At 41.8% G+C, this 25,047-nt stretch overlaps 1 protein-coding gene across 4 annotated transcripts in view; it reads left to right on the top strand.

Annotated features, from left to right (window-relative positions):
- The first annotated feature begins 2,725 nt into the window (after positions 1 to 2,725).
- The window catches only part of hhipl2.S (HHIP-like 2 S homeolog), a 31,027-nt gene continuing 8,705 nt past the window's right edge, over positions 2,726 to 25,047 (top strand). For 3 of the 4 annotated variants that reach the window (XM_018264221.1, XM_041563889.1, XM_018264220.2), the window contains exons 1-5: positions 2,726 to 3,138; positions 17,915 to 18,567; positions 19,041 to 19,184; positions 20,182 to 20,513; positions 24,671 to 24,797. In XM_018264221.1, the coding sequence (XP_018119710.1) occupies positions 2,761 to 3,138; positions 17,915 to 18,567; positions 19,041 to 19,184; positions 20,182 to 20,513; positions 24,671 to 24,797 (1,634 nt within the window). In that variant the 5' untranslated portion in view covers positions 2,726 to 2,760. 4 annotated transcript variants of the gene reach the window in all.

A 25,047-nucleotide genomic window follows, 5' to 3' on the forward strand; every position in this document is an offset into this window, starting at 1 on the left:
TGGATCAAAAGAGAAGAGGGTTCCATGCCAATGTAGGACAGCCAGGCCACCATCTAAAAGGGGGTGTATAACATACAGTATATATGGAGTAGAGGTTTTGGAGATCGGGCATTTCTGATGCACAGTCTATGCTTAAAAAATCTAATAACTCCAAAAAGGAATGGAAAAATTAGGGTGGCCTGCAAGGGAATGTTCTTTACAAGTACATTAGAGGATAATTTATACAGATAGAGAAGGGTCTGTTTTCACAGAGAAAGATCAAACAACAACAGGCCCCTCTTTAGGCTTGAGAAATTGAAGTATAGGTACTCTATGGGGGTTATTTACTAAACTCAGATTTGGTCGGACTTTAAAAAGGGGAAAACTATTTTTTCATAGGAAAAAAAACCCTCAAATTTTTAGTGATTTATTAAACCCTATTGGTGTTAAAAGTCCGAATAAAAAAGTTCTCCATTTCAACCCTGCCGAGGTCATGTAGAAGCCAATAGCAGATGTCCCGTTTATATTTGGAAGATATCATGATCTGCATTGGGTTTTGTACAATAATCTGATTAATTTGTGGTTTTCAGGGTAGAATCCGAAAATAATTGCAGTTTTTAGGTATAAAATAGAAAAAAATTATTGTACGATTCACATTTTTTCATGAGTCTTTTCCTACATAGAAATTTTTAAAGTAAATTTATTGATAAATATGGTTAAAATGTGCGTGGGAGTTTGGCCAAAAAGGTTTTAAGAAAATAGTAATGCATTTTTCGAATTTAAAGGAGAAGGGAAGGTTATCAGAATGCCCTATATAAATACACCAGTAAACCCTCAAAGTAGTACTGCTCTGAGTCCTCGATCAAAACAAACTCCTCATTTTTTTCCTTCCTTCTGTATCAGACTTTCTGTTTCCATCTTAAACCTCCAGGGCTAGGGCTTGAGCATGCTCAGTTTGCCCCTATCCCTCTACCTCCTCCCCTCCCTGCTGTAATCTGAGCCCAGAGCTATGAGTGAGCAGGGAGACTCAGGCAATAAGTGTTGTCACACCAAGCTAATATGGCAGCTGCTATCCTAAACAAACAGAGAGAGCGTCTAGAGCTGTTTACTAAGGTATGGTGAAGCATTCTGCAGAATAAATGTAGTGTTATAGCTTGCACTATTCTGGCTAAACATTGGCAATAAACTGCTTCAGTAGTTTTCTTTCTCCTTTAAGTATATATATATATATATATATATATATATATATATATATATATATATATATATATATATACACATATATATAGTCCAAATTCTGGTGCACACCAAACAAGCGCAGCTGCCTAGGTGCTGGTTATAATAAATCAATTATAGAGCAAAAATACCGCACTCACAGGACTTTTTGAAGGTGCAAAATCAAAAAAATTATGTTTATTTCAACGTTTCGGCTATTCTGATGACGGCTTAAGTGAATAGCCGAAACGTTGAAATAAACATAATTTTTTTGATTTTGCACCTTCAAAAAGTCCTGTGAGTGCGTTTTTTTTGCTCTATTTCTCTCCTATTCATATTCCAGTTTCTTATTTCAAATCTGATTTTTGAATTTGACTTTAATCTGCAAACTGATTAAGATGCTGAATAAAAAGCGAAATAACTTGAAAACCGCAAATAATAAAATAGGTCCCCAACCTATTTTACCCATGAGCCACATCCAAATGTAAAAATAGTTGGGGAGCAACACAAGCATGAAAACAGTTCTTGGGGATGGCAAATAAGGACTGTGATTGGTTATTTGGTAATACAGGTATGGGACCTGTTATCCAGAATGCTCAGGGCCTGGTGTTTTCCGGATAACGGATCTTCCCTTAATTTGGATCTTAATACCTTGTCTACAAGAAAATCAGTTAAACATTAAATATATGCAATAGGCTGGTTTTGTTATAATAATGATCTGTTTTAATATTATGGAGAAAAAGTAAATCATTTTTAAAAATTTGGATTATTTAGATGAAATGGAGTCTATGGGAGATGGGCATTCTGTAATTCTGAGCTTTCTGGATAATGGGTTTCCTGATAACAGATCCCATACCTGTACTGGTAGCCTACGGGAGACTCTGTTTGGTAGAACACCTGGTTTTATGTAACTAAAACTAAAACCTCCAAGCCTGGAATTCAAAAATTAGAACCTGATTTGAGGTGTTGGAGAGCAACATATTGCTCGCAAGACACTGGTTGGTGATCACTGCTCTACATCATGCTAAAAGTTAATTTAAAGGTTAACAACCTAGATATAATAATATCTAATAAGTAGATATAATAATGTGTTTGTTAGTGTTTGTTATAGCACTTATGAGACTTATAATTTCAGCCCCAGAATCACAAAGCCCTTAAACTGGTTCTTCTTATGAATAAATCATATGTTGCCTTTAATTTTTCAGCCAAATAAATTAAGGTTGCGCAGACAATCACAGTGTATCATACAGACTGGTATCAAGTCAAAGGGGGTGAGGGATTTAATTGACCCCTCAAGTACAGTGATTTGCTATGAGGCTAGGGAAAAGCATTTGGGAAGCAGCATTAGTGAGCATAGGTTCAATACACGTAGCCTGTGTTCCAGCTTACTTCCCTGCAGAAAAGATGCGAGAACAAGAGGATAAACAAATAACATTGACATGGAAAGAAGTAGAAAATAGAAAACACTTAAGAGCAAAAAGAAATATTAAAGACAGGGGCTGCATAAGGTATATGGGTGGGAGGGGTGAGAATGGCTGGAATAAGACCAGAGCTGAGCAAACATTAATGTTAGGAAACATTTGCAGAGGATGGGAGCACAGGAGCTTGGAGATGCCTAAACCACCTCCTAACTCAGAGAGGGTCAGTGTCAGATTCCCAGGCTGCCGTACAGGAATGCACATGATCTCTGTGTCTCTCCGGCTTGTTTTCTGCTCATTCATCTTTAAGGCAGGTGTTCTCCTGGGTCACCCACAATGTCTCGACTACGGACCCCCTTTTAAGCCTCTCGTGCACTTGGAGTTTTGCTCTGAGTATGAGACCTTTGGTTGCTGTGACCAGGACAGGGACAATGTCATAGCCGAGAAGTACTGGTCCATCATGGACTATTTTGACCTCAACAACTATCACATTTGTGGGGGATACATTAAAGATATCTTGTGCCAGGTAAATCTCTTGGAATTCATGTATTAATTTTATATTGTGATCTTATTTCTAATCATGTTTTGTAAAACCAAAACTGACAATGGTTTGGTCTCAGCTTAGTCCTTTGTTGAACTTGGGTACCATGTTTCATATATATCTTTTTGTCATAGTCCTTGTTTGTTATTGAAGTTGCCCTTTGTTACTTTATACTCCCTATTAGGTTGGGGGCATTATTTAATATAATTGTACTGTAAAGAGAAACTAAGATGTGCTGCCATTGTTAGTCTACTGGTTATTGGAGTTCAATTGGGGGATGGTGGCATTAGAGATCTCCCCTTGTTTATTATCAATTGGAGGCCTAGATCCAGCTCTAGACATTGTATCAATGAACTCAGATTTTCTCTAGTGTTTCCCCAACCAGCAAATCACTGGAGAACTTCTCCCTGCAATGCTCTGCATCAATAGAACTGAAAGAGATAGTGAGCAGATGAAGCGGTGCTGATGGGAATTCAAATTCTAAAATTCCCACCTCCCATGCCCACCATGAGTATCCTGTAAATGATACACTTAGAAATGGTTCTAATGATGTCATTAATTATAATCGGGGCCTAATGATGTAATTTGTGTCACATGACTCAATTAAATTTGTGTATTATAAAAAATGAGAAGGATATTAGAAATCCCCATGACCTGTTCCAGGACCTTTAAGGCAGACGGGGAGATTTGTTGCCCATGACTATTTATGACTGCGAGTGAAAATCTCCCGAAAATGCCGCTCCATTTGAAATAATTCAAATCGCTGGTGCTATCATCAATATATTGTTAAGTCGCCCCGAAATTGCCTCTGGTCATAGCACCAGCGATTTCAATTATTTTGAATGGAGAAGCATTTTTGAGAGATTTGTTATTCACTATATAATAGACACTATCTACTCAGTTAATTGTCTGGTTTATTTTAATCAATAGCTATGTAAGTAGAACAGTCCAAAACTCATGTTTTCAACTGTATCCTTTATGCACTAACAGGGTAACAGTGTCATTACTGTCTTCTATAAAATTTCCACTGGCTTCTTGTTTTAATCTATACTTGCATACTGTCTAAAACAATATGGCAGCTCTTTCCCATATGTATAAATACAAATATACAGAGAAGGAATGTTCTGGGCACGCAATAAACTATACCCTCATACTGTACTGTCCAAGGGAAGCAATATGGCAGCTCTCCTGCTTATGTATACATATGCAGGAAAAGTATTGTTTTTGGGTAAACCATACGCTATTAGCTCATACTGTATTGTTTAAGTGAAATAATAACAAGAAACCTTTCTCCCGTATGTGTTAATACCAATATATACATAGAAGGAATGTTCTGGGCACATAATAAGCTATACCCTCATACTGTACTGTCTAAGAGAAACAATATGGCACCCCCTACCCATATGTATAAATACAAATATACAGAGAAGGAATGTTCTGGGCACACAATAAGCTATACCCTCATACTGTACTGTCTACGGGAATCAATATGGCACCCCCTACCCATATGTATAAATACAGATATACAGAGAAGGAATGTTCTGGGCACACAATAAGCTATACCCTCATACTGTACTGTCTAAGAGAAACAATATGGCACCCCCTACCCATATGTATAAATACAAATATACAGAGAAGGAATGTTCTGGGCACACAATAAGCTATACCCTCATACTGTACTGTCTAAGGGAATCAATATGGCACCCCCTACCCATATGTATAAATACAGATATACAGAGAAGGAATGTTCTGGGCGCACAATAAGCTATACCCTCATACTGTACTGTCTAAGGGAATCAATATGGCACCTCCTCCTCCCATATGTATAAATACAAATATGCAGAGAAGGAATGTTCTGGGCACACAATAAGCTATACCCTCATACTATCCAGGGTAACTGTAATTATTGGTGTAACAGACCTTTCAACTACACAGAGGGTCCCATGGAAGTATCTGGTTGATGTGACTCGTAAGTATTTACAGTATATCTTTATGAAAAGTTTCTTATTCATAATGTGAGAGAGAGCCCTTAAATTCTCAGGCTGTGGGTCCCAGTAACTTTTAGTGACGTCACTATACAGTATGTTAAAAGATAAAGAACACTGGTGCCCAATAAATTCCACGTACAGTATAGAGTTTTATGCAGAAGCATATTCTAGCGCAGGGGTCAAGCTGTGTGCAAATTGTCTGTCCTCCCTGGCTTTGCAGAACCAGATGTAGGATCATATGGATCTCATACAGGCAATGCTGCCATCTTTAACTGCTGACAGCAAACTTCTGAGAGTAAAAGTTGGGACGTGAGTGGAAAATAGAAATAAAAACACAACATACATTCACAGCAGTTGTGTGTGCGGCTTCTAGGCTTAAAGGTTATATGGCATGGAAAAAAGATAAGGCTGAAGGATTTATTGTACATTTATGAGCCAAAGCAAATACAGGTATGGGACCTGTTATCCAGAAAGCTCGGGACCTGGGGGTTTCCGGATAATGGATCTTTCTGTGATTTGGATCTTCATTCCTTAAGTCTACTAGAAAATCAAATAAACGTTAAAGAAACCCAACAGGTTGGTTTTTCCTCCAATAAGGATTAGTTATGTCTTAGTTTGGATCTACTGCTTTATTATAACAGAGAAAATCATTTTTAAAAATGCTAATTATTTGATTATAATGGATTCTTTGAGAGGCGGCATTTCCGTAATTTGGAGCTTTCAGGATAACTGGGTTTCCGGATAATGTATCACATACCTGTATTGTATTAAGACTCCGCTGATGCAGGCAATATGGTAGTTCCCATTCACATGTAAGTAAGTACATTTTCAAACAAAACCAGTAAGTTTATACAGTACTGGCTATGTAAGAGAATCTACAGTAAACATGAATTTTATAGGTATATGTAAGAATGCAGTGCCAGCTCAAGGGCAAGACACCCATAGGCCCCAAGATTTACTTGCCCCTGTCTGACTAATTTGGTAATTACCTATTGTCTGTAATGATCTTACTGCCATGTTGTGGTTGAATATGTTCATAACCCATTTCTTCAGTGATGTGCCATTTTAAGTTAATGTGCTTACAATCTATTTTTGTTGTGATCTTACTGGTATGTCTGGAGTTAATATTCTCACTATCCATTGCAGTGATCTTGCTGGCATGATTGGGGTTAATGTGCTCATATTCCATTTTTCCCAGTGACCTTACCATGTTTGGGGTCAATGTAGTGTTTATTCATACTTTGCAGTTAAACATGTGTATTGTATTATTTGAAAGCTTCAAAAGTCCATGTATTCTGCTGAGATGGCCTCTAGAATCAGGCCCTGGGTAGGGATGTAGCGAACGTCGGAAAAAAAGTTCGCGAACATATTCGCGAACTTGCGCAAAAATGCGAGCGGTTCGCGAACGGTTCGCGAACCCCATAGACTTCAATGGGAAGGCGAACTTTAACATCTAGAAAAGACATTTCTGGCCAGAAAAATGATTTTAAAGTTGTTTAAAGGGTGCAACGACCTGGACAGTGGCATGCCAGAGGGGGATCAAGGGCAAAAATGTATCTGAAAAATCTGCCTGTGTGTGCTTGGAAGAGATAGTGTAGGGGGAGAGCTGTTAGTGATTTCAGGGACAGATGATAGTAAGCTTGCTGGCTAGTAATCTGCTTGATACTGCTCTGTATTGGAGGGACAGAAGTCTGCAGGGATTTGAGGGACATTTTAGCTTAGGTAGCTTTGCTGGCTAGTAATCTACTGTTCTCTTTAAACAACTGCCATACGTTGACCTTGTAGGCATTGTTTGCCCAGTTTTTTTGGACGCAGCCACTGAAGCACAGTTGCCAGAAAAAATATGCCATATAAATGCTGAAAATAGTAATTTTTCGCCATACGTTGACCTTGTAGACATTGTTTGCCCAGTTTTTTTGGACGCAGCCACTGAAGCACAGTTGCCAGAAAAATTATGCCATATAAATGCTGAAAATATAAATTTTTTTGGTTGCAGCCACTGAAGCACAGAGGCCAGAAAAATTATGCCATATAAATGCAGAAAATATGCATTTTTTTGGTCGCAGCCACTGAAGCACAGTTGCCAGAATAATTATGCCATATAAATGCTGAAAATATAAATTTTTTTGGTTGCAGCCACTGAAGCACAGAGGCCAGAAAAATTATGCCATATAAATGCAGAAAATATGCATTTTTTTGGTCGCAGCCACTGAAGCACAGTTGCCAGAAAAAATATGCCATATAAATGCTGAAAATAGTCATTTTTTGCCATATACGTTGAGTCAACGTATGGCAAAAAATTACTATTTTCAGCATTTATATGGCATATTTTTTCTGGCCTCTGTGCTTCAGTGGCTGCGGCCAAAAAAACTGGGCAAACAATGCCTACAAGGTCAACGTCGTTGACCTTGTAGGCATTGTTTGCCCAGTTTTTTTGGCCGCAGCCACTGAAGCACAGAGGCCAGAAAAAATATGCCATATAAATGCTGAAAATAGTAATTTTTTTGGTCGCAGCCACTGAAGCACAGTTGCCAGAAAAATTATGCCATATAAATGCTGAAAATATAAATTTTTTTGGTTGCAGCCACTGAAGCACAGAGGCCAGAAAAATTATGCCATATAAATGCTGAAAATATAAATTTTTTTGGTTGCAGCCACTGAAGCACAGAGGCCAGAAAAATTATGCCATATAAATGCAGAAAATATGCATTTTTTTGGTCGCAGCCACTGAAGCACAGTTGCCAGAAAAATTATGCCATATAAATGCAGAAAATATGCATTTTTTTGGACGCAGCCACTGAAGCACAGTTGCCAGAAAAAATATGCCATATAAATGCTGAAAATAGTCATTTTTTGCCATACGTTGACCTTGTAGACATTGTTTGCCCAGTTTTTTTGGTTGCAGCCACTGAAGCACAGAGGCCAGAAAAAATTAAACCAGTAGGGTTTGCACCCTAGTTTGTAACGGTGGCGGAGGGAGGAGGAGGACGCTAAAGGACAGCTGTGTGTGGAGTCATGAGGCTTGAAGAGAAGGACAGCTGCATAGAAGTCAGAACAAGTCTTCCGGCGTGCAGTAACCCTCCGAGATCCACCCCTCATTCATTTTAATAAAGGTCAGGTAATCGACACTTTTGTGACCTAGGCGAGTTCTCTTCTCAGTTACAATCCCTCCTGCTGCACTGAAGGTCCTTTCTGAGAGCACACTTGAGGCTGGGCAAGACAAGAGGTTCATGGCAAATTGTGACAGCTCTGGCCACAGATCAAGCCTGCGCACCCAGTAGTCCAGGGGTTCATCGCTCCTCAGAGTGTCGATATCTGCAGTTAATGCCAGGTAGTCCGCTACCTGCCGGTCGAGGCGTTCTTTGAGGGTGGATCCAGAAGGGTTGTGGCGCTGCCTTGGACAGAAAAACATTTGCATGTCTGACGTTACAGACTGGCCAAAGGGCTTTGTCCTTGCAGGTGTGCTCGTGGCAGGATTACTGGCACCTCTGCCCCTGGAATGTTGATGAGTTCCTGAAGTGACATCACCCTTAAAAGCATTGTACAACATGTTTTGCAGGCTGGTTTGTAAATGCCGCATCTTTTCGGACTTGTGGTATGTTGGTAACATTTCTGACACTTTATGCTTGTACCGAGGGTCTAGTAGCGTTGCGACCCAGTACAGGTCCTTCTCCTTAAGCCTCTTGATACGGGGGTCCTTCAACAGGCATGACAGCATGAAAGACCCCATTCTCACAAGGTTGGATGCAGAGCTATCCATCTCCGCTTCCTCATTATCAAGGACTGCATCATCCACGGTCTCCTCCCCCCAGCCACGTACAAGACCAGGGGTCCCCAAAAGGTCACCACTAGCCCCCTGGGAAGCCTGCTCCTGTTGGTCCTCCTCCTCCTCCTCCACAAAGCCACCTTCCTCCTCTGACTCCACTTCTGGCACCTCTCCCTGCGTTGCAGCAGGTGCCTGGGTTCGTTCTGGTGATTCCGACCAGAAATCGTGCGCTTCCAGCTCCTCGTCACGCTGGTCTACAGCCTCATCTGTCACTCGTCGCACGGCACGCTCCAGGAAGAAAGCGAAGGGTATTAGGTCGCTGATGGTGCCTTCGGTGCGACTGACCATATTTGTCACCTCTTCAAAAGGTCGCATGAGCCTGCAGGCATCGCGCATAAGCACCCAGTAACGGGGGAAAAAAATCCCCAGCTGTGCAGATCCAGTCCTACCACCCAGTTCAAAAAGGTACTCGTTGACGGCCCTTTGTTGTTGCAGCAGACGTTCCAACATAAGGAGCGTTGAATTCCAGCGAGTCTGGCTGTCAGAAATCAAACGCCTGACTGGCATGTTGTAGCGCTGCTGAATGTCAGCAAGGCGTGCCATGGCTGTGTAGGAACGTCTGAAATGGGCCGACACCTTTCTGGACTGGGTGAGAACGTCCTGGAATCCTGGGTACTTGGAGACAAAACGTTGGACTATTAAATTTAACACATGTGCCATGCAGGGCACATGTGTTAAATTGCCTAGTCTCAACGCTGCCAACAGATTGCTTCCATTGTCACACACCACTTTTCCGATCTGCAGTTGGTGTGGGGTCAGCCACCGATCGGCCTGTGACTGCAGAGATGACAGGAGTACAGATCCGGTATGGTTTTTGCTTTCCAGGCACGTCATCCCCAAGACAGCGTGACAACGGCGTACCTGGCACGTCGAATAGCCTAGGGGGAGCTGGGGGTGCACAGGTGTGGAGGAGGAGAAGGAGGACCCAGCAGCAGAGTAAGAAGAAGAAGAAGACGAGGTAGAGAGCGATGGAGGAGTAGAGGTGGTGGCAGAACCGCGTGCAATCCGTGGCGGTGACACCAACTCCACTGTTGTTGTTGAGCTACCCATTCCCTGCTTCCCAGCCATTACCAAGTTCACCCAGTGGGCAGTGTAGGTGACATACCTGCCCTGACCATGCTTGGAGGACCATGCGTCAGTAGTCATATGGACCTTTGGCCCAACACTAAGTGACAGAGATGCGGTAACTTGGCTCTGCACATGTTGGTACAGGTGTGGTATTCCCTTTTTAGAAAAAAAATTGCGGCTGGGTACCTTCCACTGCGGTGTCCCAATTGCTACAAATTTGCGGAAGGCCTCAGAGTCCACCAGCTGGTATGGTAAAAGCTGGCGGGCTAAGAGTGCAGACAAGCCAGCTGTCAGACGCCGGGCAAGGGGTGACAGTCAGACATTGGCTTCTTACGCTCAAACATGGCCTTCACAGAAACTTGGCTGGTGGCAGATGACTGGGAATGGGAACAGGTGGTCAAGGTGGAAGGCGGAGTGGAGGGTGGTTCAGACGGGTCAAGGAGAGCAGAGGTAGAGCAGTAAGATGCTGGACCAGAAGGAGTGTGGCTTTTAGTTTGCCTGTTGCCTTTGAGGTGTTGCTCCCAAAGTGCTTTGTGCTTGCCGCTCATGTGCCTTCGCATAGAAGTTGTACCTATGTGGCTGTTGGGCTTACCAAGGCTCAGTTTCTGACTGCACTCATTGCAAATTACAATGCTTTTGTCAGAGGCACACACATTAAAAAAATCCCACACTGCTGACTTTTTGGAAGTGTGCGATCTGGCGGTAACAGTAGAAGTTGGCGGAGTTGGCGGTATTGGCGGCAATGGCGGGTGCGTTGGCCGGCTGAACACAGGTGCCGATACATGTTGTTGCCCTGCTGATCCCTGCGGGCTGTCCTCCCTGCTTCTTCTAAGTCTTATTCTCCTACTGCCTCTCTGACTCTCCGTCTCTCCATCTGAACTACCCTCCTCTTGCTCTCTTCTACTAGGCACCCACAAAACATCAATCTCCTCATCATCATTCTCCTCAGATGCATCAATTTCTTCTGACACATCACAGAAGGAAGCAGCAGCGGGGACCTCCTCCTCATCACTCATTATGTCCATCTCTATCGTGTTCTCTGCCAGAATTAAATCTGGTGTAAGGTCCTCATCTCCTTCATCTTCTTCTGGCAATAATGGTTGCGCATTACTCAGTTCAAGAAACTCATTGGAAAATAACTCCTCTGACCCCAGTGAAGAAGGGGCACCGGTGGTGGAGGAAGTGTTACGTGGGGTGGCCATAGCAGTGGAGGATGAGGAGGATGTTGTGGTAAAGTTAGAAACGGTAGAGGATGGGGTGTGCTGTGTAAGCCAGTCAACTACCTCTTCAGCATTTTGGGAGTTCAGGGTCATTGGCTTTTTAAAACTGGGCAATTTGCTAGGGCCACAGGATTGCATAGCAGCACGGCCCCTAGCACGGCCTCTGCGTGGCGGCCTGCCTTTGCCTGGCATTATTTTTAAAAAAACAACAACAACAACAAAAACTCAGTTGGTTTTTCTGGAAACGATAATACACACAGCTAGATGGCGGGTTGAAGAAAACACTGTGCAAATAATGCCTACAAAGTCAACGTATACACTACTACAGCGGTGGATACGGATTACGTAAAATATATGAATGCTGCTTGAAAAAAAGTAACTCAAGTGGTTTTTCTAGAGACGATAATATTATCAATATTTAGACAAAATGTGAACAAGGTCACACAGCTCGATGGCGGGTTGAAGAAAACAGTGTGCAAATAATGCCTACAAGGTCAACGTATACACTACTACAGCGGTGGATACGGATTACGTAAAATATATGAATGCTGCTTGAAAAAAGTGACTCCGGTGTTTTTTCTGGAGACGGTAATATTATGGATATTTAGACAGAATGGGAACAAGGTCACACAGCTCGATGGCGGGTTGAAGAAAACAGTGTGCAAATAATGCCTACAAGGCCAACGTATACACTACTACAGCGGTGGATACGGATTACGTAAAATATATGAATGCTGCTTGAAAAAAGTGACTCCGGTGTTTTTTCTGGAGACGGTAATATTATGGATATTTAGACAGAATGGGAACAAGGTCACACAGCTCGATGGCGGGTTGAAGAAAACAGTGTGCAAATAATGCCTACAAGGTCAACGTATACACTACTACAGCGGTGGATACGGATTACGTAAAATATATGAATGCTGCTTGAAAAAAAGTAACTCAAGTGGTTTTTCTAGAGACGATAATATTATCAATATTTAGACAAAATGTGAACAAGGTCACACAGCTCGATGGCGGGTTGAAGAAAACAGTGTGCAAATAATGCCTACAAGGTCAACGTATACACTACTACAGCGGTGGATACGGATTACGTAAAATATATGAATGCTGCTTGAAAAAAAGTAACTCAAGTGGTTTTTCTAGAGACGATAATATTATCAATATTTAGACAAAATGTGAACAAGCTCACACAGCTCGATGGCGGGTTGAAGAAAACACTGTGCAAATAATGCCTACAAGGCCAACGTATACACTACTACAGCGGTGGATACGGATTACGTAAAATATATGAATGCTGCTTGAAAAAAGTGACTCCGGTGTTTTTTCTGGAGACGGTAATATTATGGATATTTAGACAGAATGGGAACAAGGTCACACAGCTCGATGGCGGGTTGAAGAAAACAGTGTGCAAATAATGCCTACAAGGCCAACGTATACACTACTACAGCGGTGGATACGGATTACGTAAAATATATGAATGCTGCTTGAAAAAAGTGACTCCGGTGTTTTTTCTGGAGACGGTAATATTATGGATATTTAGACAGAATGGGAACAAGGTCACACAGCTCGATGGCGGGTTGAAGAAAACAGTGTGCAAATAATGCCTACAAGGTCAACGTATACACTACTACAGCGGTGGATACGGATTACGTAAAATATATGAATGCTGCTTGAAAAAAAGTAACTCAAGTGGTTTTTCTAGAGACGATAATATTATCAATATTTAGACAAAATGTGAACAAGCTCACACAGCTCGATGGCGGGTTGAAGAAAACAGTGTGCAAATAATGCCTACAAGGTCAACGTATACACTACTACAGCGGTGGATACGGATTACGTAAAATATATGAATGCTGCTTGAAAAAAAGTAACTCAAGTGGTTTTTCTAGAGACGATAATATTATCAATATTTAGACAAAATGTGAACAAGCTCACACAGCTCGATGGCGGGTTGAAGAAAACACTGTGCAAATAATGCCTACAAGGCCAACGTATACACTACTACAGCGGTGGATACGGATTACGTAAAATATATGAATGCTGCTTGAAAAAAGTGACTCCGGTGTTTTTTCTGGAGACGGTAATATTATGGATATTTAGACAGAATGGGAACAAGGTCACACAGCTCGATGGCGGGTTGAAGAAAACAGTGTGCAAATAATGCCTACAAGGCCAACGTATACACTACTACAGCGGTGGATACGGATTACGTAAAATATATGAATGCTGCTTGAAAAAAGTGACTCCGGTGTTTTTTCTGGAGACGGTAATATTATGGATATTTAGACAGAATGGGAACAAGGTCACACAGCTCGATGGCGGGTTGAAGAAAACAGTGTGCAAATAATGCCTACAAGGCCAACGTATACACTACTACAGCGGTGGATACGGATTACGTAAAATATATGAATGCTGCTTGAAAAAAGTGACTCCGGTGTTTTTTCTGGAGACGGTAATATTATGGATATTTAGACAGAATGGGAACAAGGTCACACAGCTCGATGGCGGGTTGAAGAAAACAGTGTGCAAATAATGCCTACAAGGCCAACGTATACACTACTACAGCGGTGGATACGGATTACGTAAAATATATTATGGCTGCTTGAAAAAAGTGACTCCGGTGTTTTTTCTGGAGACGGTAATATTATGGATATTTAGACAGAATGTGAACAAGGTCACACAGCTCGATGGCGGGTTGAAGAAAACAGTGTGCAAATAATGCCTACAGGGCAAATAATGCCTAAAAGGTCAACTTATACACTACTACAGCGGTAGTAAAATAAAAAAAAGTAAAATAAAAAAAAATGAATATTAAAAAAAAAAAATTAAAGTTGGTGCTGCTGAACTACTAGGAGCAGCAGATTAGCACACCAGTCCCACTCCCCAACACTGCTAGACTAATAGCACTGGGCTCTTATAGTAGTAGTAGTAGTAGTAGTAGTAAAACAACAAAAAAATAAATAAAAGCAGTCCTTACAAGGACTACTGTTATTGCAGCAGTCAGCAGATGAGATCAGAAGCAGGACAGCTGCCCACTGCAGCTACATACAGAGCACTGCAGTAGAAGGTAGATTACTAGCCAGCAAAGCTACCTAAGCTTAAATGTCCCTCAAACCCCTGCAGACTTCTGTCCCTCCAATAACAGAGCAGTATCAAAACGATTACTAGCCAGCAAACTTTCAACTGTCCCTGAAATCACTAACAGGCAGCAGCTCTCTCCCTACACTATCTCTTCAGCACACACAGGCAGAGTGAAAAAACGCTGCAGGGCTTCGGTTTTTATAGGGAAGGGGAGTGGTCCAGGGGAGAGCTTCCTGATTGGCTGCCATGTACCTGCTGGTCTGGGGTGAGAGGGCAAAAAAAAGCGCCAACAATGGCGAACCCAAAATGGCGAACGTCGCGCGACGTTCGCGAACTTCCGGCGAGCGCGAACACCCGATGTTCGCGCGAACAAGTTCGCCGGCGAACAGTTCGCGACATCTCTAGCCCTGGGGTGGGAGGCTCCAGTGCAGAGAGTGGCCTGCAGAACAAGGTTATAGTGAAGTCTATATTTAGGAAGGGATCCAATTAATGAAGACCCGTCAATGAGATTTATGTAACCAAACACTTTTATCTTAAATCATGGGATTAAAAGGGGTTCTTTACCTTTAAATCAACTTTAAGTATTATGCAGACTGCTGTTCTGGTTTTTGAATTATTTAGCTTTTTGTGCAATAGCTCTCTAGTTAGGAGATTTGGCAACTGGTTCCTAGGCTCAAAATTACCCTAACAACCAGGGAGTGGTTTGAAAGAGAGACATGAATATAAATAGTAGTGATGGGCGAATTTGTGACGTTTCGCGAAACGCGAAAATTGGGAAATTTCACAAAACGGCGAAAAGTTTGCGAAACGGCGCCGGCGTCTCGTTTTTGAGGTTTTTTTTCGACGCCGACAAAAATCTTTTTTGATGCCGGCGAATTTTTTCGGCGAATTTTCGCGGGTGTTTTGCGAATTTATTCGTTGGCAGCGAATCGCGCAAATTTGCGCCTGCCGAATAAATTCGCCCATCACTAATAAATAGGGGTCAGCCTAAATAGAAACATAAGTAATAAAAAAATAACAATACCAATTAAATTGTAGTATTACAGAGCAATAGGTTTTTTGGCTGCTGAGGTCAGTGAAGATGAAGACAACGCAAATAAAAACAAAGGATACAATCTATAAATAAAAAAAAGCTGCTAATGCCATCTATAACATACTTAGGGGGTCATATACTAAACTCTGAATGCAAAAATCACAAAAAAAAATTGTGATTTTTTAGTATAAAATTGGACTTTTAAAAAATCAAGAATTTATAGGAATTTATTATACCCAGGAATGGAGGATGGAAAAAGTCAGAATCAGAATAGTCGAGGTTGCAAATAAGTCAATGGGAGAAGTCCCAATGATTTTTGATGTGCGCTGGGTTTCGGGAAAAAAGCCTGCAAAATCTTGAAATTCTGATTTTTTTTCCCCGCAAACCACATTTTTGAGAAAAACTAATAATAAATAAGAGGAAAAAACCTGTGTGGGTGTAATCAGAGTTTTTGGCAGAACATATTGAGATAAATTCAGACTTTGTTAAAGGTGAGCTACCCCTTTAAAGGAACAGCAACACCAAAAAATTAAAGTGTTTTAACATAATTAGAATCTGATCACTTGGGGTTACCCATGGGCATAAACTGTGTCCATGGCCTATAGTGGATCCCTGCTAATCTGATTTTCCAGTCTTGTCTTAGGAGAGGCTTGTGGAGCATTTTTGGAACTGAAAACAAAGAGGATAAAGCACGCATATTTGAAGTACTAAAAGGGGTCACTTGCCTACTGCCTTTGTTTGGCAGTGCTGTATTCAACAGGATTAGGTGGCTCATTATAGGTCCTATGGCAAGCAATAAGGATATGGCTGACCTGTGCCACCTTATGCTGCGCACCTTGTGCCATTTTCACGAGCAAAAGTGCTCCGAGCATGAACGTCGCACTTGTGCAGGAATAGGATTATTTTTTCTAACTTAATATTCTTCCAACAATAGTGAGTTGATCAAAATGAACAGCATTCATTCATACATGACTTGTAAAGTAATACTGAAAATCAAAGGGAAAGCGGCTAGAACTTCAATTATGGAAACAAAATATAAAATGGGAAAAAATATAAAATTACACTTTGTCCGTCAGAACAAGCAGCCTATGTGCTTAACGTGCCTTTGACTTTAAGGCTTTAATGTTAATCAAGGCCCCATATTTTTAGCTTCTATATCTGCAGAGGGGCCTGGAGTTACGGCTCATGTTACTCATGATTTTAAATCTGGCTCCGTTTGGCTGTTCGGTGGCACAGGGGTGGGTGCACCTGTACATGAACCATGCGGCTCCTTTAATAATTTCACGGATGCCTTTAAAGCCGTTATTTAAAAGGTCACTTTGGAACCTTGATGTTGACTGTACTGAAGATTGCTATTAAAAAGAATATATCCTTATAAAGTACTTTATGTGGCTGTTTATGCAAAATTCCAGAAAGGAGAAAAAGAAGCCCATTAAACTGCATTCCCAGAGAAAGTTTTTTATTGGGATTTTATTGGAGTGGATTCTGCATACGTGAGCCCTTTGTGAGCATGGGGTAGGCTGGCTCAGCACAAATGACTTGCACATATTGCCATTCTAGGTTACATACACAAATCATTAAACCCCCCACCAAAACTCTGGATCCAGAATAAGATAAATTGCACTTAACCAGGCCAAAATGCCTTGGATTCCTTCACTGCATCAATGTAAGCACCTGCATTGCTCGGCTAAAGTGTCTGCACTTTTTACGTAATTGCACGTTTGAATTCTCTCTGTACCCCTGGAGCTGGTTGGCTCAGTATCAAATGTTTTAGCAATATCTATAAAATACACTATATGGTCAAAATGATGGTCATTTCTTTATTGGATTTTGCTACATCCACCATTGGACGCATTTTGTCATACAACATTCTTGAAATTTCCACGATTCCCGCCTCATCTTAACAATTTGGGGAAGGCTCTTTCTTGTTTCAGCGCTATGATATCCTCCATATTCCCCATGACTGCTCTAAACAGAGCCTTGACTTCAACCCAAGTGAGTACCTGTGACATAAACTGGAATGCCTAATCCCCAACATCAGTGCCCAACCTCTTACATACTGTGTGAATGGAAGCTAAACCCACCAATGTTCTTCCAAAGCCTTCCCAGTAGAGGGGCGAGGGGGGGGGGGTTCAGGGTATTTTAACTGGAATCTCAACTGTGAGCCAGTGCCCAACCTCACTAATGTTCTTGTAGCTTGATGAAAGGAAATCCCAGCAATAATGTTCCAAATCTAGTAAGAGCAGAGGTTGTTATAAAGAGCAACTTCAGAGCTGATGTGATTGTTCTGTCCAAGGAATATTCAGCTAACATAGGTTTGTCAGCCAAGAATGGAAAACATGAATTTTGCAACCTGTAAGATTAATATCTAAACAAACTCCATTTAGGTATTGAGCAAGGAGGACACTATGTTGGCCCATACACTGGCCAATATGCTGCTGAGCTGGTATCCAGTATCTGACCTGATCACAAACACAATGACATTTGGGCAAATATAGTAATCATTGTCTTTGTTTTATATTATGATTCTTCTTTCTGCCCCCAGGAATGTTCTCCCTATGCAGCCCATTTATATGATGCTGAGGATCCTCATACTCCACTGAGGGTCATACCTGGTCTCTGCTTTAACTATTGCTCAGAGTTCCACTTAAAATGCCAGAATTCCATCACTCTTCTTACTGAAGACAAACAAATCCGAGAGTCCTGTGACAAGGGCCGGGACCTGTTCTGCAGTTTATTGAATCTACCAGATGAAGACTACTGCTTCCCCAACGTTCTGCATAATACAGAACTCAACAACAATCTTGGCTCTGTGGTTGAGGATCCAGAAGGCTGCATCAAGCTGTGCCTGATTGAGGTAGCTAATGGGCTGAGAAACCCAGTCCTGATGCTTCACGCCAACGATGGAACTCATCGTATGTTTGTGGCTGAGCAGATTGGCTTTGTGTGGGTCTATCTACCTGATGGTAGTCGATTATACGAACCTTTTTTAAACCTGCGGAGAACAGTCCTTGCCACTCCCTGGCTTGGAGACGAAAGGGGATTCCTTGGAATGGCTTTCCACCCCAAATATCAAAACAATAGGAAATTTTATGTGTACTACTCGATCATGGATGAATACAGAAATGAGAAAATCAGAATTAGCGAGTTCCAAGTTGAAGAGCACGACATAAACAAGGCAGATCCATATTCAGAGAGGTAAGGGAAGAGGTAAAAGAATATTATCATGATCACAATTAAAGCAAATCAGATTTCTCTACTTTATTTTGGAAGAAAAAACAGAAATTGTATATAACCAATTTTTGTCTTTAAATGTATTTAGAATTTTCAAAATTTCTGGGAAAATGCTTTTGGATAGCACTGAATCAGAATTTTGACACATGTGTTTGATCTAATGACTCTCACTTCTAATGTCTGTTATGTTTTAAAGGGGAAGTGTAGCTGATTTTTTAAAGTTCTGTAGCAATTTAAAAACATTTTATTTGATCAGGACTCCGTAACATTGAGCTGCCCAGCACCAGCTTTAAGGGGACATTTTGATAAGGGTAATAATTATTAGTGCATTTTATCTCTAAATCTTGGCCATCCCTTGCTGAACTCTCCTCATTGCAATCAGTATGAAATTGCCTTCCTTGTTGAGCATGATACTGAGTGCCAAATCTCCATTACAGGCGTATATTGGAGATAGAAGAACCAGCTGCTAATCACAATGGGGGACAGATACTTTTTGGCAAGGATGGATATTTGTACATATTCACAGGAGACGGTGGGAAGGCTGGAGATCCATTTGGAAGGTTTGGGAATGCTCAAAACAAGTAAGTCAGTGCTATAGTGCTCCGGTGCTCCAGTATAGTATTACCCTGTACTAAGTTGCGAACAGTACAGAACAGTATGTTCCTAGTCTATTTACAGAGATATAAACTATTCCAGCATATATGTAGGTCCCTTTACTAGGCATATTTTAGCAGGAACAACCTAAATTTGATAGATGGATACCATAAAAAGTATGCTGGCATAGGTATTACCCTGTACTGAGACCAATTTTCGAGACACAGCTCCTAAGTTTGTGCAGAGAGATGTGTGTAAGTGCAATTTAGCAGGGAAATTGATTATTTCGATTTTGTATAAATCTATAGGCACAGGCCTCTACAAGCGTATATTGTACACACAGGCATAGGCTTATTCACTTATTTACATAGTGTCAGACACATCTTGTTCATTCTGACACTAAATCCTAAATACACCATCAAACCAACTTCTTTGTGCATATTTTACAGTGTTCTAGATTCTCCCATAATCCCACATCTTTGTGCACACACTCCTAGATTGTACCACAATCTTGCAACTTGTTCATATCTACAAAGAAACCCAGTTAACCCATCCAACGAACAACTTTGTGCATATAAGCACAGACTTCTAGACAACCCTACAATGCTACATCTTTGAGCATATAGGCTCAGAACCCTAAATGCCCCCCTAAAAAACTACATCTTTGTGTAAAAAGGAACAGACCTCAATCTAACAGTTCTACATTTTTAAACACATAGACCACTGGATGCCACTTTAAACCTACAATTTTGTGCATAAAGGCATAGACTATTAAACCAACAGTCCTACATTTTTGAGGCTATAGACATTGACCCTTAGATAATCCAATAGCCAAAGTCACCTTGATACTGGTGACATAATGAAGCCTACCGGCACACCATTGCATTCTGGTAGCAAATGGAAGGAAATTAAGTAAATAATAGACTTTCTGTGTTTAAGTGGGTGCTGCTTTTTTAACGTTTCAGTTCTTCATTCTCTTTCCAGGAGTGTCCTGCTGGGTAAGGTCCTACGAATAGATGTTGATGGCAGAAGAGCAAATGGAAAACCTTATGGTATCCCATCGGATAATCCATTTCTGTCTGAGCGTGGTGCAGCCCCAGAGGTCTATGCATATGGAGTCAGAAATATGTGGCGTTGTTCTGTTGATCAGGGAGACCCTGTCACAGGAAGAGGAAAAGGGAGAATTTTCTGTGGGGACGTTGGACAGAACAGGTTTGAAGAAGTTGATATTATCGTTAAAGGAGGCAATTATGGATGGAGAGCCAAGGAAGGCTTTGAGTGCTTTGACCTTAAGCTTTGCCAGAACTCATCGCTTGGTAAGAACTTTAGTTCTTATTAAATAGGCCAATCTGCATGGTGACTCTGTTTATATTTCACATATGTGTAGAATTAAGATAAAAAGAAAGAAAAGAAACTTTTATGCCATTATGCATATTCTGTTTTGCACTGCTTTTAGTCTGACAACTATTATGGTATTACTGATTCAACTGTTACTACAGTTTGCTCATAGGGGCATATTTATGAAAAAGTGAAATAATAGTTCAGTATATTTTGGCAAGGTTAAATCCTGTTGCTCAGTATTAATGTCTACACCATTTTTATAAAACTATTATCACTGTTACTATAGGCACCATCTCTCCCTACTAGACCTGCTATCCCACAGTCACACACAGTTACACTCCCTTCACAGAGACTATTATCCACTGTTACTATAGGCACCATCTCTCCCTACTATACCTGTTATCCCACAGTCACACTCCCTTCCCAGAGACTATTATCCACTGTTACTATAGGCACCATCTCTCCCTACTATACCTGCTATCCCACAGTCACACTCCCTTCCCAGAGACTATTATCCACTGTTACTATAGGCACCATCTCTCCCTACTATACCTGCTATCCCACACTCACAGTCCCTTCCCAGAGACTATTATCCACTGTTACTATAGGCACCATCTCTCCCTACTATACCTACTATCCCACAGTCACACTCCCTTCCCAGAGACTATTATCCATTGTTACTATAGGCACCATCTCTCCCTACTATACCTGCTATCCCACAGTCACACTTCCTTCCCAGAGACTATTATCCCACTGTTACTATAGGCACCATCTCTCCCTACTATACCTGCTATCCCACAGTCACACTCCCTTCCCAGAGACTATTATCCACTGTTACTATAGGCACCATCTCTCCCTACTATACCTGCTATCCCACAGTCACACTCCCTTCCCAGAGACTATTATCCACTGTTACTATAGACACCATCTCTCCCTACTATACCTGCTATCCCACAGTCACACTCCCTTCCCAGAGACTATTATCCACTGTTAGGCTAAGGCCACACTAGGCGATAGCGCCGCGATTTGACTCGCGGCGACTTTTCGCCGCGACTTTTAAGCCGCAATCGCTGGGGAAACTTTTGCGCTGGCGTCTATGGGGAATCGCGGAAATCGCCAGCGTAAAAACACACGCGGCGATCTTTTTTCTATTGTCGCTCGAAATCGCCTAGCGAGGCAATTTCGAGCGACAGTAGAGAAAAGATCGCCGCGTGTGTTTTTACGCTGGCGATTTTTCGCGATTCCCCATAGACGCCAGCGCAATAGTTTCCCCAGCGATTGCGGCTTAAAAGTCGCGGCGAGTGTGCTATCCCACACTCACAGTCCCTTCCCAGAGACTATTATCCCACTGTTACTATAGGCACCATCTCTCCCTACTATACCTACTATCCCACAGTCACACTCCCTTCCCAGAGACTATTATCCATTGTTACTATAGGCACCATCTCTCCTTACTATACCTGCTATCCCACAGTCACACTCCCTTCCCAGAGACTATTATCCCACTGTTACTATAGGCACCATCTCTCCCTACTATACCTGCTATCCCACAGTCACACTCCCTTCCCAGAGACTATTATCCCACTGTTACTATAGACACCATCTCTCCCTACTATACCTGCTATCCCACAGTCACACTCCCTTCCCAGAGACTATTATCCACTGTTACTATAGGCACCATCTCTCCCTACTATACCTGCTATCCCACAGTCACACTCCCTTCCCAGAGACTATTATCCACTGTTACTATAGACACCATCTCTCCCTACTATACCTGCTATCCCACAGTCACACTCCCTTCCCAGAGACTATTATCCACTGTTACTATAGGCACCATCTCTCCCTACTATACCTGCTATCCCACAGTCACACTCCCTTCCCAGAGACTATTATCCACTGTTACTATAGACACCATCTCTCCCTACTATACCTGCTATCCCACAGTCACACTCCCTTCCCAGAGACTATTATCCACTGTTACTATAGGCACCATCTCTCCCTACTATACCTGCTATCCCACAGTCACACTCCCTTCCCAGAGACTATTATCCACTGTTACTATAGGCACCATCTCTCCCTACTATACCTGCTATCCCACAGTCACACTCCCTTCCCAGAGACTATTATCCACTGTTACTATAGGCACCATCTCTCCCTACTATACCTGCTATCCCCCAGTCACACTCCCTTCCCAGAGACTATTATCCCACTGTTACTATAGGCACCATCTCTCCCTACTATACCTACTATCCCACAGTCACACTCCCTTCCCAGAGACTATTATCCATTGTTACTATAGGCACCATCTCTCCCTACTATACCTGCTATCCCACAGTCACACTCCCTTCCCAGAGACTATTATCCCACTGTTACTATAGGCACCATCTCTCCCTACTATACCTACTATCCCACAGTCACACTCCCTTCCCAGAGACTATTATCCATTGTTACTATAGGCACCATCTCTCCCTACTATACCTGCTATCCCACAGTCACACTCCCTTCCCAGAGACTATTATCCCACTGTTACTATAGGCACCATCTCTCCCTACTATACCTGCCTATCCCACAGTCACACTCCCTTCCCAGAGACTATTATCCACTGTTACTATAGACACCATCTCTCCCTACTATACCTGCTATCCCACAGTCACACTCCCTTCCCAGAGACTATTATCCACTGTTACTATAGACACCATCTCTCCCTACTATACCTGCTATCCCACAGTCACACTCCCTTCCCAGAGACTATTATCCACTGTTACTATAGGCACCATCTCTCCCTACTATACCTGCTATCCCACAGTCACACTCCCTTCCCAGAGACTATTATCCACTGTTACTATAGGCACCATCTCTCCCTACTATACCTGCTATCCCCCAGTCACACTCCCTTCCCAGAGACTATTATCCCACTGTTACTATAGACACCATCTCTCCCTACTATACCTGCTATCCCACAGCCACAGTTTACTCCCTTACCCTCACTGATAATATAATCACTGCTGTGCTACCTGCACAGGTAAGAGGTGAATGTTTGGACTGTTAAGAAGGTTTCCCACACTCTTCTAACCTGCATCTACTGTTCTGTGTGGCCCCATTATATGCACATCACCAGGCTGCATGCTCCGAAAAACATCTCTGCATTGGTTTATTTACAAAGGCATAAGTATTGAGGAAGATAAATACAGACATTATGCCAGTGCCGCATCTCTTGCCAAGGCTGGTGTTTATAATATCAGTGAACTAACAGGGCCCTTTTGTAATGACGTTGCCAACAGGCCAATATTCTCAAACAAATGACGTGTGACAGAGAAACCCAACATGGTGGCGCTCCTCCAGACTGAAAGTAGAGAAGAATGAAATAGAGTAGACCCCAGTTTCACCCTCTGGCACTCTCGTGGCTTGACACTGGTTGGATGCCAGAGCTCATGCAATTAATATGGTTTCTATAACACAGGGCTTTTTAAAATACCAAGCAATAAATAATATTGAATGATTTGAAAGTTACATTATGTGTGCAACTGCTGTATATTAAAAAAAAGGCATTAACAGTAATCATCACAGGGACTATAAATACAGCTCATGATGAATCTCAGGCTTTAAAGGGACAGGGGGGCACATGGCCAGTAATAATTGGAAAGTGCCATCTTGGTGCCAGGATAGAGCACAACTGCTGCATTCACATGTTGCCTCTTTATGCCCCGATATGTTTCACAAAATAAGACTTCATTTACAACTTTTTAAATTTCTTGTCACTTGTGCCATTGTATGTACCGGTGGAGACTATGGGGTATATTTATCAAAGAGTGAAGTTAATAGTGAAGTTCCGCCGCTAGAGTGAAATTCCGCCACTCTCCATTCATTTCTATGGGATTTTTATAGACGTATTTATCAAAGGGTGAACTTTCACTTTCACCCATTGATAAATACGCCTTTCAAAATCCCATAGAAATTAATTGAGAGCTGCGGAATTTCACTCTAGTGGCGGAACTTCACTCTTTGATAAATTTACCCCTATGTATGTATGTGGGGGAGGGGTGTATGTTGCACCCTTGAGAGAATGATTGCTAAATATTAACTTTTAACATGATACAACACAGTAACAATATGTGAATTCCGCCTTTACCAGATGACATCTTGCCAATATTTGCCTATGGCCACCAGGTTGGAAAATCCGTCACTGGTGGATACGTTTACCGAGGCTGCGAATCCCCAAATCTGAATGGTGTCTACATATTTGGAGATTTTATGAATGGGTAAGAACTCGAGCAATGTGATGTCTTAGTGCACAGAAATAACAAAAAATTGGGAGATATGGAGGACAAACCTCATACCTCAAGCTCCAAGTCAGAGCACCTTTCCCATAACTGTGTAAGATGGGCAAAGATGTTTTAATGTGGAAAAGTGCAGTATATGAGAATGTAATTGTGAAATGCCTGTTATGTGTGCATGAGGGATTTTGAATGTCGAAAATTGTAATGTTTGGAAAATTGACCTTTAAGAATT

This window comes from Xenopus laevis, chromosome 5S (genome assembly GCF_017654675.1).
Source record: "Xenopus laevis strain J_2021 chromosome 5S, Xenopus_laevis_v10.1, whole genome shotgun sequence".
Lineage (NCBI taxonomy): Eukaryota > Metazoa > Chordata > Amphibia > Anura > Pipidae > Xenopus > Xenopus laevis.